Consider the following 15,733-nt stretch of genomic DNA (forward strand, 5'->3'; position numbering starts at 1 on the left):
AAAGACGGGACATGTGTGATTGACACTGGAGATGTTTAAGGAAAGACGGGACATGTGTGGTTGACACGGCGCTGTTCCGTCATGTCGCACTCGATGCCCTCAGAGCTGTTTTCCAGCCTAACCGACGCTGTGATTCTGCCATTTCTTTCCTTCTCACTCGGCTTGAAAGCACGCAGGGACCAAACCCCAGAGCACACCGGGCTGAGGGCAGCCCCGAGCGTCGGGCAGCGCACAGGGCCCGGCCCTCAGCGTGAGGGCAGGCGCGGCCATGGCGGGCGGGGCGCGGCTTCACCCACGTCACGCCCGTCTCCCCGGGCCTTCCGGGCCGCCGTAGGAGCCGCTCCCGAGCCTCGCCCTCAGGGACCGCGGCCTCGCCTCCCTCCCTCCCGGGAAGCAGCTCAGGCAGCAGCTCCGGCAGCAGCTGCGTCGGCCCCCGAGCTTCCCCCGGCTGCCTGTGCCGAGCCCGCGGGGCGCAGGTGGGTGCCGGGGCCGGGGCCGTGCTGGCAGCGATGACAGCGGGGTTTGGCGGTGCCCTGGCTCGGGAGGCGCTGGATGTGCTCCCGGGGAGGGGTGAGGATGCTCGGGCAGCCCGGGATGGGCTGCGGGGATGGGGCTGCTGTCCCTGTGGGTTTGCTCATGGCGCTGCATCCCCTCCGTCAGCTGCGCAGAGACGTGTCAGGGCTGTGCTTGCCTCCTTTTTAAGGAAAATTGCTGTGTCCGGCTTTATTATCCAACCATTCTGGCAGTCCCCTGTTCCTTCCGTCAACAAGTTGAACTTGGTTGCATCTTATGTCAAGCATCTTACTTCTCCGCTTGTTTTATTTCACGTATAAGCCAAACTGGCCTTAGAGGATGACATTTTATTTACAAAAGCTGAGTCTTGCATTCAGGGTATTTCTGGGGAAAATAACCCCGTTGTTTACTGAAATGAGTTTTGAGAAAGTCCCTCTAAACTCATATCGAAAGTGAAATTGCGTCAGGAGCACTGGTGGCGTTTGATGGCTGATGGAGAGTAAGTCACGAATGTTTTTGCTGAGGATTCCAATGCAATTTAGTAATGGCGTGATGGAATTTATTACAAGTGTTAGGAATGTTACATATAAAATCATAGGGTTTGTGAAAGCAGAAGTTTCTTTTTTAAATTTTGTAAGAGTGAGTTTAATTGGAGACTACAGTGGTGTTTTCTGTTTCGATAGCTTAATTAGAAAGCACAAACTTAGCAAGCTGTAGTATTGATAAACTGATGAATGACCAGTTTATAAATGTCACCTATACTTACAGTTCTTAGTCTTAAGAATAGATTGGAATTTAAAATTTTATCGAAGTGGCCCAAAACCATGAGTAACTTTTTTTTTGTAAATGTTAAGTAGAATTAAGGTTATAAAATGGGTCTTCAGCATAACTTAAAAGTGGGGAAATGGTGATTACAGGCTGCTCATGAGAATTTCCTGGTGTGTTTTGGGAGAGAGGGAAAGCTGCATTAATAGCTACAGTACAATGCTTTGAAAATTAAGTGTTTTTGTCACTTTTAGCATTGTAAATGCCATTGTTTGCCTTGGCTCTAAAATAATAGCAGTGGCATCCCAGCAGGAAAAAGAATGTGTGTTTGTCTCTGCTAGTTTTCACAGACACTGTGCAAATTATAACAATCCAGCTGGGAGGGTTGTTAAACCATCAGCTTGCCCAGTTCATCCCTGTGACTCCTGTTTAGAGGAGATTTGTCAGTGCAGGAAATTCTTTGTAGGTCGATAAAGCTGGGCTTAAATTAAGGCTGACCAGTTAACTTAGCACATATTAGATATCTGCCTACTTTCTTTTCCCCCTCAAACAGTGTTTTCCTGAGCCAGAAGCAGTTTTTGAAACTGAGGGAACTTTTCCTTTTCTCCTGAGAGCTGTGTGCCAATAAAGGGGAATGAAAGATGGAAACCACTCTGAAAGAAAAGTGAAACTGTTTAATCGAATTTTATGTCCACCTTTGTGTGTGTATGCCAACATTTTAAATGCTTTTCTGTACAATTTAAAGGACATTTTCCATATGATTCCCAGTGTCCAAGAGCCACAACTCTCCCATGCTTTATCATGCACCTGGAGTTTGTTTTTTTTTTCTATTGAGATTTCTACTCCCACCTTTCCTTGCCTTCTGTGGTGTTTGGAGTCTTTGTTTTTTTTTCCCCAGGGACATGCTGGTTAACTCAGAGTTTTCCTGGTGGATTGTGCAGCTGCATCCAGAGCAGGGCAGAAGAACTGAATTGTCAATTTTGATGTATTGGCACTTTTTGTAATCCCAGTTCATGTGAGGGGATAGGAAGAGGTTTAATTTGTCTTGAAATGGCAGGGCCCTTGTACTCCAATCCAGATTTCACCCTCTTTTCAATAATTTTTCCCCCCATTTTTTCTCATAGTTTGGCCTCAGTTTCCCCTCCCCACCTAAGTGCAGGGAATGCATTTAATACTCATCATTTTTTGCAAAATTCCAAAATGTCACTTAGACTTCTTGAAAAGCAGAATATCTTACTGCAGGAAAGCTATATTAAAGGATTGTTTATTTTTCTCTCTTTTCCCTTTCAACCATGCTTTTATTTTAAAAGAATGGCGCAAAAGAAGTATTTGATAGCAAAATTGACAAGCTGCTTAAGAGAGGACAAAATTCAGCTGTGGAAACCACCATATACAAATGAAAAAAAGGAAGCTGGTGAAGAGATGAAGGTAAATATTTCTCTGAGTTGATGTCCTGTATCTTCCATGTCATACTGCTGGTGCATTTTCCCAATTTTTCTCTCATTTTCTCAGGAGCTTGTACAGAAATACTCATCCAAGCTGAATATAAATGAGAATGATGCAGAGAATATGCTTGAAGAAATACGGTGTAAAGCAATTGAGCGTGGGACAGGAAATGAGAATTTCAAAGTGACTGGGATTGCAAGGCTTGATATCTACCTGCCTCGTAGAAAAGTGAGTGACACTGCAAGAAAGTCTGCATAATAGCTTTACTTTGAGGTTTGAGGTCTAGATCTGTGTCTATGCAGATATTTTCACTACAACTTTCTCAGGTGTTTTGTCGAGTGATGTGTGTCAGGTATATGAAAAATGGGGAGGGAGGAATTACATATTTTACTTTCCCAGGGATATGGGAATATCCTAGCAAAGAAATACAATATTGAGGAGTTGAGTAATTTTTCCCTTTAGGATTTAATGGTAAATAATCTTTCAATTAAGAAAGGTAAATTAGATTCAAGTGTCTATTTCAATTTGATTCCTTCTGATGTAACTGCTTACATTAGCAATAAAAAAACAGATGTATTTTTTCAACTGTAGAATACCTTAAGTTGATTCACCATAGTTATGACACTTGAACTTGGAAATGAGAAGCAGGATTTTTGTTGTGATGGCACTCACCTGTTCATAGAATCAGAGTCATAGAATCACAGAGCCAGAGTCATTAAAGTTGGAAAAGACCTCCAAGATCATCGAGTTCAGTCTTTACCAACAACCACTTTGTCACCTGAACCATGGCACTCAGTGCCTCTTCCAGTTGCTTCTTGAACACTGGATTGAGATTCCACCACCTCCCTGTGCAGCCCATTCCTCTGCTCAGCCTTCTAGAGCAGGCTCCTAAAAACTTCTCCAACAGAGAACTGGATTAAGTTTTGCCCTTTTAAAGTCAGGTTTCAACTTCTATTTTCACACATGAAATGCTACTGCAGAGAAAAATAATTACCTGGGCTAAAGGGTAGAGAGTTTTAAGTGATTGCCAGGCAGTTAAAACAACCAAATAGTTTCATAATTCTACTTTATAATGCTGCTGGGCAAATATGGGAATGAATTAATTTAAAATTCCAGTTTATCAAATCTAGGACCAGAGACACTAATAGGAATTAATCATAACTTAGCCAGTCACAGGTGAATGGCTTAATTGCAAAACACAGTTAAGATTGCAGGTGCATAATTAAATTAATTTAAATTGTTTGGTTCTGAATATTCTGCTGTTATAATGCTTATTTTTAGCACTATAGCAAGTACAGAACTGGAAATCACTACTGTGTATGTCCAGCCATAACCCTCTAAATGTGATTGTTATTTGGAAAAGAAATGTCATTGTAGAACAGGAAATTAAGAATGTCCAAAGTATCTTGGTATAATTCTTTTTCTTCCCTCTTTATTTTCCCCGTCCAATATAATTTCTACAGAGCAGGAAAATCCCACTGGAAACCAGTCTGTTCATCACAGGAAAAGAGCTCAGATCCCAGTAAGTGCAATCACCCTTTGTGCTTCTCTCATGAGACACCACCCTGCATTTTTAAAAAATGCAAACAAACCCATTTTTTGTTTGATTTAAACTTTTTCTTAGTATGTATTCTCTGAACAGGATGGCCTGTGTCCCTGTAGGGCAGTTCTTCATGGGAACAGCTGTGGTTCAACATATGGAAAACAGGAAAAAGACAGTTCTGTGTAAATCCCCAGCAAGTACCAGTGTTCCAAATCTGTAACTAGGCAGATCCTCTGAACAGTGAACATTACCTTCTCTTTCTTTTGTGTGTTTAAGCCTGAAAAAATCAGATTCTCTTCTGTTTTACTTTTTCTGTTTTTGTATCCCAGGTTTTCTCTGTAGAGCACATAAAGCTCTCTGATGATGTTATTTTACTTCTAGCAACCTTTTGTAGCAAAATTTATAAGCACTAGCTTTTAGGTTTTATTGCCATCTTAATAACAATATTGTGTAACCTTACAAATTTATGTTCATGATGAAATTCTTTATTTCACAGGATAGCACAGGAATATGCATTGCAAGAAAATGCCATCAAAATAATCATAAATAAGAAGCAACTCGATCTGGGTATGTATCTTTAGTTAAAGATACTTTTATGATAGTTTTCTAGTTTTTTGATTCTCAGAAAAAAAATTGCCTTGCAACTCTATTAATTTCAGAAATTTCCAAAAAGCAGCTGTTACATTTGTCATGTTCTGCTTTACAAGAAATACATTAAATTATAGTAACCCAAATTCTTAAACAGAATTAGGTCACTTGAAGGAATACTGTAATTAATACAGAAAATCCCCTTTTATAGTGTTGAAACATTGAAAATGCACATTTATGAGAAACTCAAAAACCTTACTGCATAGTAGCGGTTTCAAAGACTTTTTGTAATGCTTTGCCCATGCTCAACCTGTCAGATATGTGGGAAGTGATGATACAGATTTTTCTTTGCTGATGGCCCTGGAATGTATCAGAATTAGAACCATGGGACTGATAGAAGGAATTTGGATTCAGTTCCTCTGTGGTGTATGATCCTGGATGTTCTTATTGCAGTTTTTGCCTGAAGTTCAATAAACTGAGATAGAAATAATGGTATTTTTCTAATGTTAAAAAAAAAAAAAAAAAAAAAAAAAAACAAGGAAAAGAACATACCAGTCACTTCAAAAGCACTTTTAAGGTGCAAGTCTGATACTAAATTGTGCTGACTGTGTCAGTAGTTTTTAGGAGCTTTGGCTGAGTTCTCAAATCTTGCAATTTCAGTAGTTCCAGTAGTTGAGTTGTATTGATCACACTCTATTTTGCAGGTAAAACCCTTGAAGACCAGGGTGTCACACACAATGCAAAAGTGATGGTGCTTCAACTGGAACAGAGTGATGAGGAAACCAAAAGGAAAGTTCAGGAGGAAGAGCTTCAGTGCAAGAAAGAAAAAGAAATAAATGACAAGATGCAAAGAACTAAGAAGGGTTTGGAAATTCTAGCAGAGAGAGGTAAGTGGGCTTGTTGGGTTGGGGGGAGGTGGGTGTTCATTAATTTTTGTGCATCAAAAGTTACATTTTCAGAGGCCTTTTTGACATGGAAGATTGCCTATACCATGGCTGAATTTCAGTTTACACTTTTCTAGGTTTCTACCTACTTGAAAACTGGATTTTAAGTTGGGTGAAACTTTTTTTTCCCATCCTTTTTACACAACTAGTATGCTACAAAAAAACCTTTGGTACTTTGGGAAGGATATAATATGAATCATTTGTTTAACTGGCACTTGGCAGTTAAAGGACTGATGGCTTGTGAGAAGCTTTAGATTTATTGTGGACAAAAGCACAGTGGCATAATGTGTTTTAAGTCATTAAACATTTTTTTTTGTAGTTTAGCTATGGCTATGTGTAACCATGGTTTCATTGTGCAGAGCAGCTCATTTGTCACTGTCATCTGCAACAGGGCTGTGGTGTTCTCATTCCCTTGGATGTTGATTCCTGGCAACTGTGAATTAAGTTAATTTAAGGGATAAAGTTAATTTAACAGTAATAATTCTTCAAAATTAGGTTATGTTTGTGAACTGCAGTGCTTGATGGTAAGTTTAAATCATTTCTCCATTCCATTGTTTCACAAATCCACAAGTAAGGAACTCTGAAGTTTAGCAGGTAATGAATTCCTGCCAAATGCAGAAAAACTCAAACAAAGCTTCAAAACTGGTACCACAATATCAGATTTTGAACACATGACAGAAGTGTTTGCTTTTTTGGACTTAAAGGGTGGTTTAGACCCCAAGTTTTGAATCCTGAGTTGAGTCTCTTTATGGTTTTTGCCCCTCTCAGTTACAGGCAATGGCTGAGTAAAGAGCAGAGTCTGTAAGGGGCTCCCAGGCTGAAGGTTCTGTGAGAAGTGTAGTGAGGGTTTAACAATCCTTTTGTTTCACTTGGCAGAAACCACAGGGCAGAAGCTTTTAGTCTCAACTCTTCTTTAACTGTCTTTTGTCTACAAAAAATCATCTTTTCATTGTAAATCGAGTGGAAGTGAAAACACAATGGATAGTTTGATAGCAAGCATTAAATGTGTGAGGAAGGAAAATACTGAACTGTATTGTTTCCATCTTTATCAACTGTGCTCAGTTGTATTTTGTAAATACTCTGTGCTTTTGTTGATAAATCTTTTCAAATGCTATGTTGTGTAAAATGTAGGTGTTTTGTCTTCTGCAAAAAAAAAAAACCCTTATTTATAATTCATGGAACTTCTAATATTGTGTCTAAATTTCTGCATGCTCAAGGCCTTTTCCACAGTGGTCTTTCTAGAAGTTCCTCATGTTTAGCTGTTCTGACTTTTTCTGTTATTTACTGTTTTTGTTTAAAAACATACTTACTAAAATAATCTTATGGCAGTAGAGTTGCTCTGTTGAAGGTGGTGTTTAAATTTTAAACTTTTTTATATCTTTCAGAGGAGTACTTGGATCCAGACTCTGTCCCATACCTAGATATAGCTAATCAGACTGGAAGGTCAATTCAGATTCCTCCTCAAGCTAAAAAAGTAGGTGAAAGCATCTCACAGTGCCACTAAGATGACTCTTTAAAGCTTGATCTGTGAAATATGTAAAATACGGGTTTGAAATACAACCAGACTTTCTGGGGATGTAACCCTGGGCCCACCAGATGTTTGCTTAATACAAATAATTTTGAAATGCAATTGAAATTGAACTCTACAGTGGGGAATATTTCAGTCATCTGGAGACAACCTGTGATTCCTGATCTCATTGCAGATCAGATCTTGCACTGAGCCCTGTGTGGTCCATATCTTACTTTGGGATTTAAGACAAGCTTTAATTCTGTTGATCTTAGTGTCTATTATAAATTTTGAGTGTCCTAGAAAGGCATGAAAGTAATTTGTTCCTTATTTCCATTTGGAAATTTGATGAGTCTCTCTAAATTTGACTCTGTTAAAACAGTTTTTCGATCTTCTCCACTGTGTCCCCTTTCAAACTTAAATTTGTTGATAATTCAAGAAATTTCCACATTCTCAACTGAAAATACCTTTGGTTGGGTATTACAGCAGGAGTAACACATCTGATGTTGGCCACTGAAGCAGAATAATGATAGGTGCTGCCTTTCAGGATTACTAGATTTTCTGAAGATAAAAAAAAAATTTTTACAAATACTTGGAGTTATACTCAATAACAAAAATGTGAAGAAATGAGCCAGTGTGTTCCAACTGCTGCTCCAGCCTCTCCTGAGGCTTGCTGTGATTTCTGGAGTCTCTGGGAGGTGGGGATGACACTGTCCACTCTCACAGTACATGCTGTTCTGATGAAGTGCTGAACATAATAATTCACCTGAAGAGTTAAAGTATCCAGTGTTCAAGTGAATGAGATTTCATCAGTATTTATTGAGGATCAAAGGAAATATTGCAGGTTGTTTCTATCCAGAATTATTATTATATTTTCATTTGTTGTACTATAGGACTGCTTTCCTGACACATTCAAAATTTAATTTTCAGTTTGGAGGTTTTTCAGGAGGTGAATTTTTAGGTTTTGCAAGATAATTGTGATAGCAAAGCCAAACAAGTTTGGTGCTGTTAGGAAGTGAAGCACCGAGAATAATGCTGAGCTTTGTATCACTCACCATTGAAATTTTCTCTGGGGTTGCAGACTTAAAGTAAGCTGGGTGCAGCTGGGTGCCAGTAACATCCACTGCTTGTAACTAGGCAATATGTGACATTATCAGATGGGAGAAAAGTGTGAAGCAGTGTGAAATAGCACTGGTTTTACAGAACAGGTACAGTGGTATTTTTCTGGGAAGAACAAGGACTCTGCTGGGTTACCTGGATATTTCCTTTCAGCTGTTTGATTTGAGGAGGTGCATCTAAAAGCCTCAATCTGTTTTTCTAGGCACTTGTGCTGGCAATGGGTTACCATGAGAAGGGAAGAGCATTGATGAAGAAGAAAGAATATGAAATAGCACTGCCATATTTGTTGGATGCTGATAAGCACTTCTGGTAAGAACATTTTGAGTCCTTGTGCCTGTCTTCACTGTCAGCCCATAAAGGAACAGCACAGCCTCTACCTGTGCTTATAAATCAGGGCCAGTTTTGCCTGGGGTTGCTTCACACTCCCTCTTGCAGATGGGAAACAGCAGATAAAACTCTGACTTGCAGTGACAGGTGGCTTCATGTAGAACAGCTGAAACAGATACTGCCACTGGGCAAGTTAATCTTTCATAACAACATAAACAGAAACTGTCAATATTCGTGTACCAGGTTATAAATTGCATTAGCTTGAGAGACAGTTACGGATGTTCATTTGCAGTTGCTCCTGTAAAGTAATAATTTCTTGTAAAAGGTGGAGCAGATAGCTGAGGTCAGTAACCATACCTGGGCCTCTGCAAGTCAATTAGTTTCCTATCAGCTGTCAGAGCCCTAAATTGCTCTTTTGAAATCCCAAAAGTAATACTGTCCCTGTCTGTTTCTCATTTGTGTGGGTGTGCAAGGAGACTGGCACAGTACTCAGCACCTTCCTGTGCACTGAGGCAGTTTCTCAGTCCTCCCAATGATTACACAGGGTTTAATTCCATTATGCTTTTAGAGATGCCATATTAAACAGTAGCCACAGCTCATTTTGTCCCTGTAATGCTTTAAGATGTGGAGCTGGCATCAGTCCTGTATCAGTGAATGGATTGGGGGATCAGCATTTGATTTCCATTCCCCTGCCATCAGTTTGCTGCCTCAGATACGAAGGGTGTGTTTTCTCCAACATGAGTGTGCACACTTCTAATGTTGTTTTATCAATGTTAAAAAGTGGTGGGGGGGATGTGACAAAAAATAATTGGTTTTTTTTCCAGTGAGTGTAGCACAGAGCTGCTGAACACGGTTGATAATTACGCAGTGTTGCAGCTGGACATAGTGTGGTGCTACTTCCGTCTGGAGCAGCTGGACTGCCTGGATGATGCAGAGAAAAAGCTGTCCACAGCACAGAGATGCTTCCAGAGGTGCTATGGGGAGAACCACGAAAGGCTTATTGACATCAAAGTATGCTGGGTTTGACTTAAATAGGGTGGGATTTTTTTCTACATGTATTCAGTTACTGTTCAAGTATTGCAAGGCTGGCTTTTAGAAGCTTAAAGTTTTCCTGTGTATCATTAGCCTGTCATCTGGTTCTGTAATTGTCAGCACATGGAAAACGTTGGGCCTGGCAAAAAGGTCATGGCAAACCTGTGTTTATATACACAGACATCAGCAGGGGTTTGGGTGTGGTGCTTTATCTGCACACTGAGTGTCACAAAACCCTGACTGTGTCTCCTGTAAATGTGTAGGGTGTTCTGTTGATAATGAGCTGATGTTCTACTACATGGTTCCCCCTCCTTCTTTAAACAATTCCTTAGGGAAGCTATGGTCGTGAGAAGGTTTTGTTTCTACGGCTTTACCTCCTCCAAGGGATTGGGCACTACCACAGTGGCAGAGAAAAGGAGGCTGCAGAGTACATTCAGAAGGTAAGACACCTCTAGAGTCCTTCACTCCAGCCCCTCAGTTTGGGTTCTGTCTTGCACCTGTTCTTTGCTTACTTAGAGCAAGAGGGAGGCATTTTTTGTTTGTATTTTAACAGTGTGATGGTGTTATTTTGTTCTTCCCATACCCAGGCGTCGTCCTTGTACGGAGAGCTGTCCATAGATCCAGACAAAGTGGATCGCCTGTCACTGCTGGGGTTCTCGGAACAGGAAGCTCGCCTTGCCCTGCGAGCATGCCATGGGAATGTGGAGCATGCTGCCAATCTCATCACCAACAGGAGAGAGGTAAGGGCAGTGAAAGCATTAAATCACAGATCACCTGAGCTGGGGTGTCCATGAGATGTGTGTTGTGTGGTGCTGAGTTAAGGGCCTGGATTATCCCACTCCAGCACTGTTGGTCTAGCTGACAGTTGGACATGTTGGCACAAGTTTGAAACCAAAACTTAATGCACTAACAAGGGGAGCTCTGTCTCAAAACAGATGGGACAAGAGTGCCAAAGACTTGTGGTTGTACTGTAGAGGCACCAGTGTTTGCTGCTCAGCAGTGATATGGGAGTAAACCACCATGACCAAGCTGTCACTCGCAGGCTTGGCTGCCCCCTATTGTGGCTTTGTACTTGGAAGATTCAGGAGGGAATAAGGATTTTTTTTTTTTGTGCTAGAGTGAGTGAAGACAGTGCTGTCCAGATCTGAAGGGATGTCTGGTGAGCTGAGGAGGCACTTCTAGACTTGAGACAGTGAAGTGTGGACAGAAAAGCCAACTGGCTGAGGGAAGACTGAACAGAACTCCCTGGCTCCCTGCCCAGTTCTGACTGTCTGTCCTTGGCAAGTCTTGTCTGTGGGCCCATCTGCCAAACGGGTTTGTCACTTACCACACAGGGCCTGGAATAGCTGTGATGGCACCAGAGCCGATCTGCAGAGCGGAAGTGGGGCGACAGGGCTGCCTCATGGAAATGCAGCTTTATTTAGGAATGAGTGTCTGGCAGCACAGTCTGTATTTACAAAAAAAAAATAAAAAGCCTCTTCCTCAAGAGATTCAAACTTGAAGCAAAAAAAATCCAAGAAACCCTACATGCACAGGCTGTGTGTTAAAGCTTTCCCATGCACAGTGAGCTTTGCATGTCTGTGCTCTTGCAGGAAAAGGCGCAGATCAGGAGGGAGGAGAGAGCTAAAAGGAGGCGGCGGCTGGAAGACATCAATACCCTGAAAAGTATGGGCTACTCAGAGAGAGCTGCTCAGGTGGCTCTTCAAAAGACACGAGGAAACCTCGACCTAGCCTTTAAGGTGAGGGATTTTTCAGTAGAAATAGTATTGTACAGAAGAAATTTGGTTGAGGCTTTATTGTTTAGCAGATTCTTATTTTCTGTAATCTGTTTTTTAGTTCATAGCAACCTTTTCTGAACTGTAATGAGTGAACTTGCACTTCCTGACCCAGTAAATCAGTTATCACTTAAGCTGATTGAGGTTTGCTTGTATCTACACTTGGACTGCATACACAGCTGTGTTGAGGACTGTTGTAGCTCTGTTGCTCTATTCTCATCTCTCTCTGTTTTCTTGTAGTTTATTCTTGACAATCCTGAGTTACTCTTGGAAGATGATGATGATGATTCTGTGGCCATGGACCAGTTTCAGGTTTCCCAAGAAAGTATAGAGCAGGTAAGCTACAGCACTTGCTTTCTTGTGAGTTGTCTTGTTTGAGTTGTGCTTGCAAAGACAGCAGATTTTCCTTAAGTAAAACTGTACAAGTATTGTTTAACCCATGTCACTCAGACTGTCACATTCCAGGTTCTGGCGTCCACTCACTCTTCACGGTGAAGTCATTTAGGCAAACATGTAATTTGTGTGCACTTCCTGCCCATTGCACCAACCTGCCATGGAGGGGAAATGTGTGCACTGTAATGCTCTATCCCAAAAAAGCAAATGAGAAATTTATTCAAGTGTCTAAACTCTGCAGTGCACAAGGGAAAGACTTGGAATGTGTGTTTCTCATGACAGGCTGTCTGACAAGCTCATCAGTAGTTAGAGTGGCTGTGTAATTGATGTCAGGCAAGAAAACTGTATTGCCTAGGAAAAGTAAACAGCACATGCACCCCTCTGATACACTAGAGTGCTTTGAAGTTGCCTTTTGAAAACAGAAAAATAATTGGCCTGGTACTAGACAAGAGGCTCTTGATCCTGCTCAACATCCCCATGTCTTTAATAGGTCACTGCCCTGTTGTTAACTGTTCCAGTAAGCCAGAGTCAGAGTCCTGGAATTCCTGGCATGCAGTGCTTTTCTCTGTGTGAGAGGATGACTGTCAGATGCAGAGTCAGATTCCTGTCAGACTCTGGTGTCAGATGAGTTGGATTTCCCCAGATTTTCTGTATTATTCCTCTTTCCCCTCCTGCAGCTGACGTACATGGGTTTCAGCCGTGAGTCGGCAGAGCAAGCTTTAAAGGTCTTTAAAGGGAACATCCACGTGGCTTCCCAAACCCTTGCTCATTATGGGGGAGTTCTTCCCCCTTCACTGCTGCTGTCCTCAGAAGGGTCCAGTCCATCAGAGGAATCTGCTTCTTCCAAGGAGCTGCTCACAGAGTCTGCAGGTGAGAATGTTGCATCCAGCAGGGTGGGAAGGGAAGGCAAGGCTGTTCTGGTTTTATAGGAAATAGTTAAGCAATTTCTGGTGAAATAGTGGCACAGGGCTCCAGTAATGCCCCAGGCTGTTTTTATTGGGAACACAGTTACAGGAAGGCAGCTGTTGTTCCCTGCAGTGACAGCCACAAAGGGAGCAGAGGAGACAGGTACCAGCTGCAGGCAGGTGCAGCCCAGGAGAAAAGGTGACACTCAGAATGTCCTGGGCAGTTTGTTCAGATCTGTGCTCTGCAGGTGGCTGACCTGCCTCCATACTCCTTCATCATGTCCCTTAGGATAGAACCATAATCTATAACTTTCCACTTAACAAAGAAGAAACTTGCAGATATTTTTTTCTCTCATTATTTGTCAGAGCTGTAGTGATCCCTGCTGTATAATTAAAGGCTTTCCTACACCATGTTTAAATAATAAGGCAAAATGGCCATCCTGCCCTGTCCTTTGCAGAGTAATTGTAAGAGGTGGTTGTGCAGGAAGGGGCTGGCAGAGCAGCCATGCTGGTGAAACAGGGAGAGCACCAACTTCTTTCAGTGGGGAATTCACTGCTGCTGCTTTTTATTGGAAGGTTCCTCTAGTTCACCAACAGATGAAGACATGGATACTGATGTAGTCAATGAAATCCTAGAGGATATCCCTGAACATGAAGAGGATTATCTGGATTTAACACTCGAGGAAGAAGAACAGATAATTCATGAATACTTATCCTATATACAAGTACCACAGCACTAAATCCCATTAAATCTACTTCAGTTATATGTATTTACCTTGTCAAATTGAGTTTGGATTATAAATGCACCTTCAGCTTATCTCTTACTAAGGGCCTTGAATTTCGTTAAACTATAGTTGAAATTCTTAATTCCTGCTTATTTGTAACTCTGCTTAAAGCCTACATTTGTGATACATTGTAATTTATTGTCATAGAAAAATAGAAACATTTATTTTCAGAAGAAAATTTAATAGAACTAAACTATATTTTTATTGTGAAATGTTAGCTCACTCAGAAAAGAAGCATTTCTATACCATTTTAAAATACCAGCTTTAAAAGGAAAACATGAGTTTGTAAATGAGAAACCTTAGCTCATGAGGCTGTAGAGGTATATCAGCTTTCCAACTTTTCTTCTGAAAGATTTCTAACAGATGTCAATGTATCTGTTGTGCATGGGTTTATACCGTGTTCTGCTTGTCCCTTGCTGCAGATGTTACACAGGCAATAAAGGTAACTCTTTGCTGCTTCTGCCTTCGGTGAGAGACCTCTGTGCTTTGTTAAAAAAGTGGGAACTGCCTGGCAGGGCCCTGTCCTGGGCCTGGGGGAAGTGATGTACTGAAATTTGCTTTTGTAACTAAGTAGCCCCTTTGCCCGAGCAGCTCCGTTTAACCTCTGCAGGTGTGTGGTTTAAGCTTGATGGATTTCCAGGGGATTACAGGATTTTCTGCACTCAGCTGTTGAACAGAGCTTGGTTCAGGCGCTGTCTCAGTAGTTGTGTCCAGCTCCAGCATTCTGAAGAAGCGTTTGGGGATTTCTGTGGTTTTATAACATCCCATTTCCTGCCGTGTAAGCGCTGCTCTGCGCCGGGAGCAGACATTCCTCTCCTGGCAGCTTCCCTCGGACCTGCTTTATTCCTTTCCTATGACTGCACGCTCTCGGCAGAGGGAGCCCAGGCCCCGTCTGCAGCCGCTGGGAGAGGGAAACGAACATCAGAACATCAGAACATCCACCCTGCGTGTGGTGCCAGCGTCTGCTTAGCCGGCACTCACCGGCCGGGAAATGAGGGCGTGAACTGCGGAGCCTGCGGGGAGCGGGGCTGTGGCTGCGGGGTGACTGCTCAGCTCCAGCTCCAGCACAGCGCTGAGTTCTACACCCTTTCCCTCAGCCAAACACACAGCAAAAAGCAGGCACTGATTACACTGGTAAGGAATTATTTGTATTTCGTTCTTCCCTATCAAGGCAAGTGCTGTAAAAATTGAATGGCTTTGTATCTCTGCCCTGAAAGCTGAAGGATTTCCAAAGCCAGCAGTATGAATTTCTGAGGGAAAACCAGCCCCAGCACCCATTATATCCTGTTCCTTAACAGGCCAGCACTGAGGAACCCCTGGACAAAATGCAGAGCAAAAACAGAATAAAAAATAGAATTTAGAATTGAAAATATAGAAGTCACGGATGTAATTTTAACGAGAAGGAGGTAGAAACACAAATTTACTCCTCCCTTCCCAAACCTGGCATTGGCTGCCAGCCCCTGGGCATGCACTGAAGGCAGCACTGAGCTGCACATGCAGCAATTCTCTTTGAAGTGGCTTGCACAGCAAACTGGCAGCGACAACTTCAGAAGGGAAGGTTTGTCCTTGGGGAATTTAAAATTAGCATCATAACATGCAGTGCTTGTCAGAGCGGCCATTCATCAATGATGTAACTCTGCCAGCACAGTTGTAAGTGATCAGTGGAGCAGGAGCCATTGGCTGAAAGCTGTAAGTTAATTTTGTAAGTGCATTTGGAGGCACTGAGATATGTTTAGCAACAGGAGAAGTGGTAATGACTCATTAATTCCACTTTCTGAGATCTCTCTCTGCTGACTGTATGTGCAGCTGCTGTGTGCCCAGTTAGGCTCTTGTGTCTCATGTACTGTGTGTGAAGTTTTGAACACAAAATACAGCCCAGGTGGTCTGGGGAGCTCCATCCAGCTCCTAAAGGCCTCCTACCTAGTGTTGTCCTCAGAAGCAAAATACAAACAGCTGCATGGCAGCCAGCACCAGCTCAGTGCCATGTGCCACTGAGCCACAATGACCAGCCTGAGAGGTTTACAGTGGAATTAAGTGCACCATGCAGATGGCCTCCCAAATTAGTCTCTTAGTAGGCATTTCACATAATTT

At 42.1% G+C, this 15,733-nt stretch overlaps 1 protein-coding gene across 1 annotated transcript; it reads left to right on the plus strand.

Annotated features, from left to right (window-relative positions):
* The first annotated feature begins 299 nt into the window (after window positions 1-299).
* On the plus strand, window positions 300-14,105 carry NUB1 (negative regulator of ubiquitin like proteins 1). The gene is made up of 15 exons (XM_033080064.2): window positions 300-476; window positions 2,589-2,706; window positions 2,791-2,952; window positions 4,188-4,246; window positions 4,764-4,834; window positions 5,560-5,742; window positions 7,185-7,273; window positions 8,628-8,734; window positions 9,577-9,763; window positions 10,117-10,224; window positions 10,372-10,524; window positions 11,377-11,523; window positions 11,800-11,895; window positions 12,630-12,822; window positions 13,434-14,105. Exons 2-15 carry the CDS (start codon window positions 2,590-2,592, stop codon window positions 13,595-13,597), a joined length of 1,836 nt encoding a protein of 611 aa, XP_032935955.1. The 5' UTR covers window positions 300-476; window position 2,589; the 3' UTR covers window positions 13,598-14,105.
* The last annotated feature ends 1,628 nt before the right edge of the window (window positions 14,106-15,733 follow it).

Source organism: Catharus ustulatus, chromosome 1 (assembly GCF_009819885.2).
Source record: "Catharus ustulatus isolate bCatUst1 chromosome 1, bCatUst1.pri.v2, whole genome shotgun sequence".
Classification (NCBI taxonomy): Eukaryota; Metazoa; Chordata; class Aves; order Passeriformes; family Turdidae; genus Catharus; species Catharus ustulatus.

Bases quoted from the DNA above. Each gene is read 5' to 3' on its own strand.
- NUB1 (XM_033080064.2), top strand. From the start codon at position 2,590: ATGGCGCAAAAGAAGTATTTGATAGCAAAATTGACAAGCTGCTTAAGA. The intron at 2,953-4,187 runs GTGAGTGACACT...TAATTTCTACAG, and splicing joins TCTACCTGCCTCGTAGAAAA to AGCAGGAAAATCCCACTGGA. The intron at 10,225-10,371 runs GTAAGACACCTC...TCCCATACCCAG, and splicing joins CTGCAGAGTACATTCAGAAG to GCGTCGTCCTTGTACGGAGA.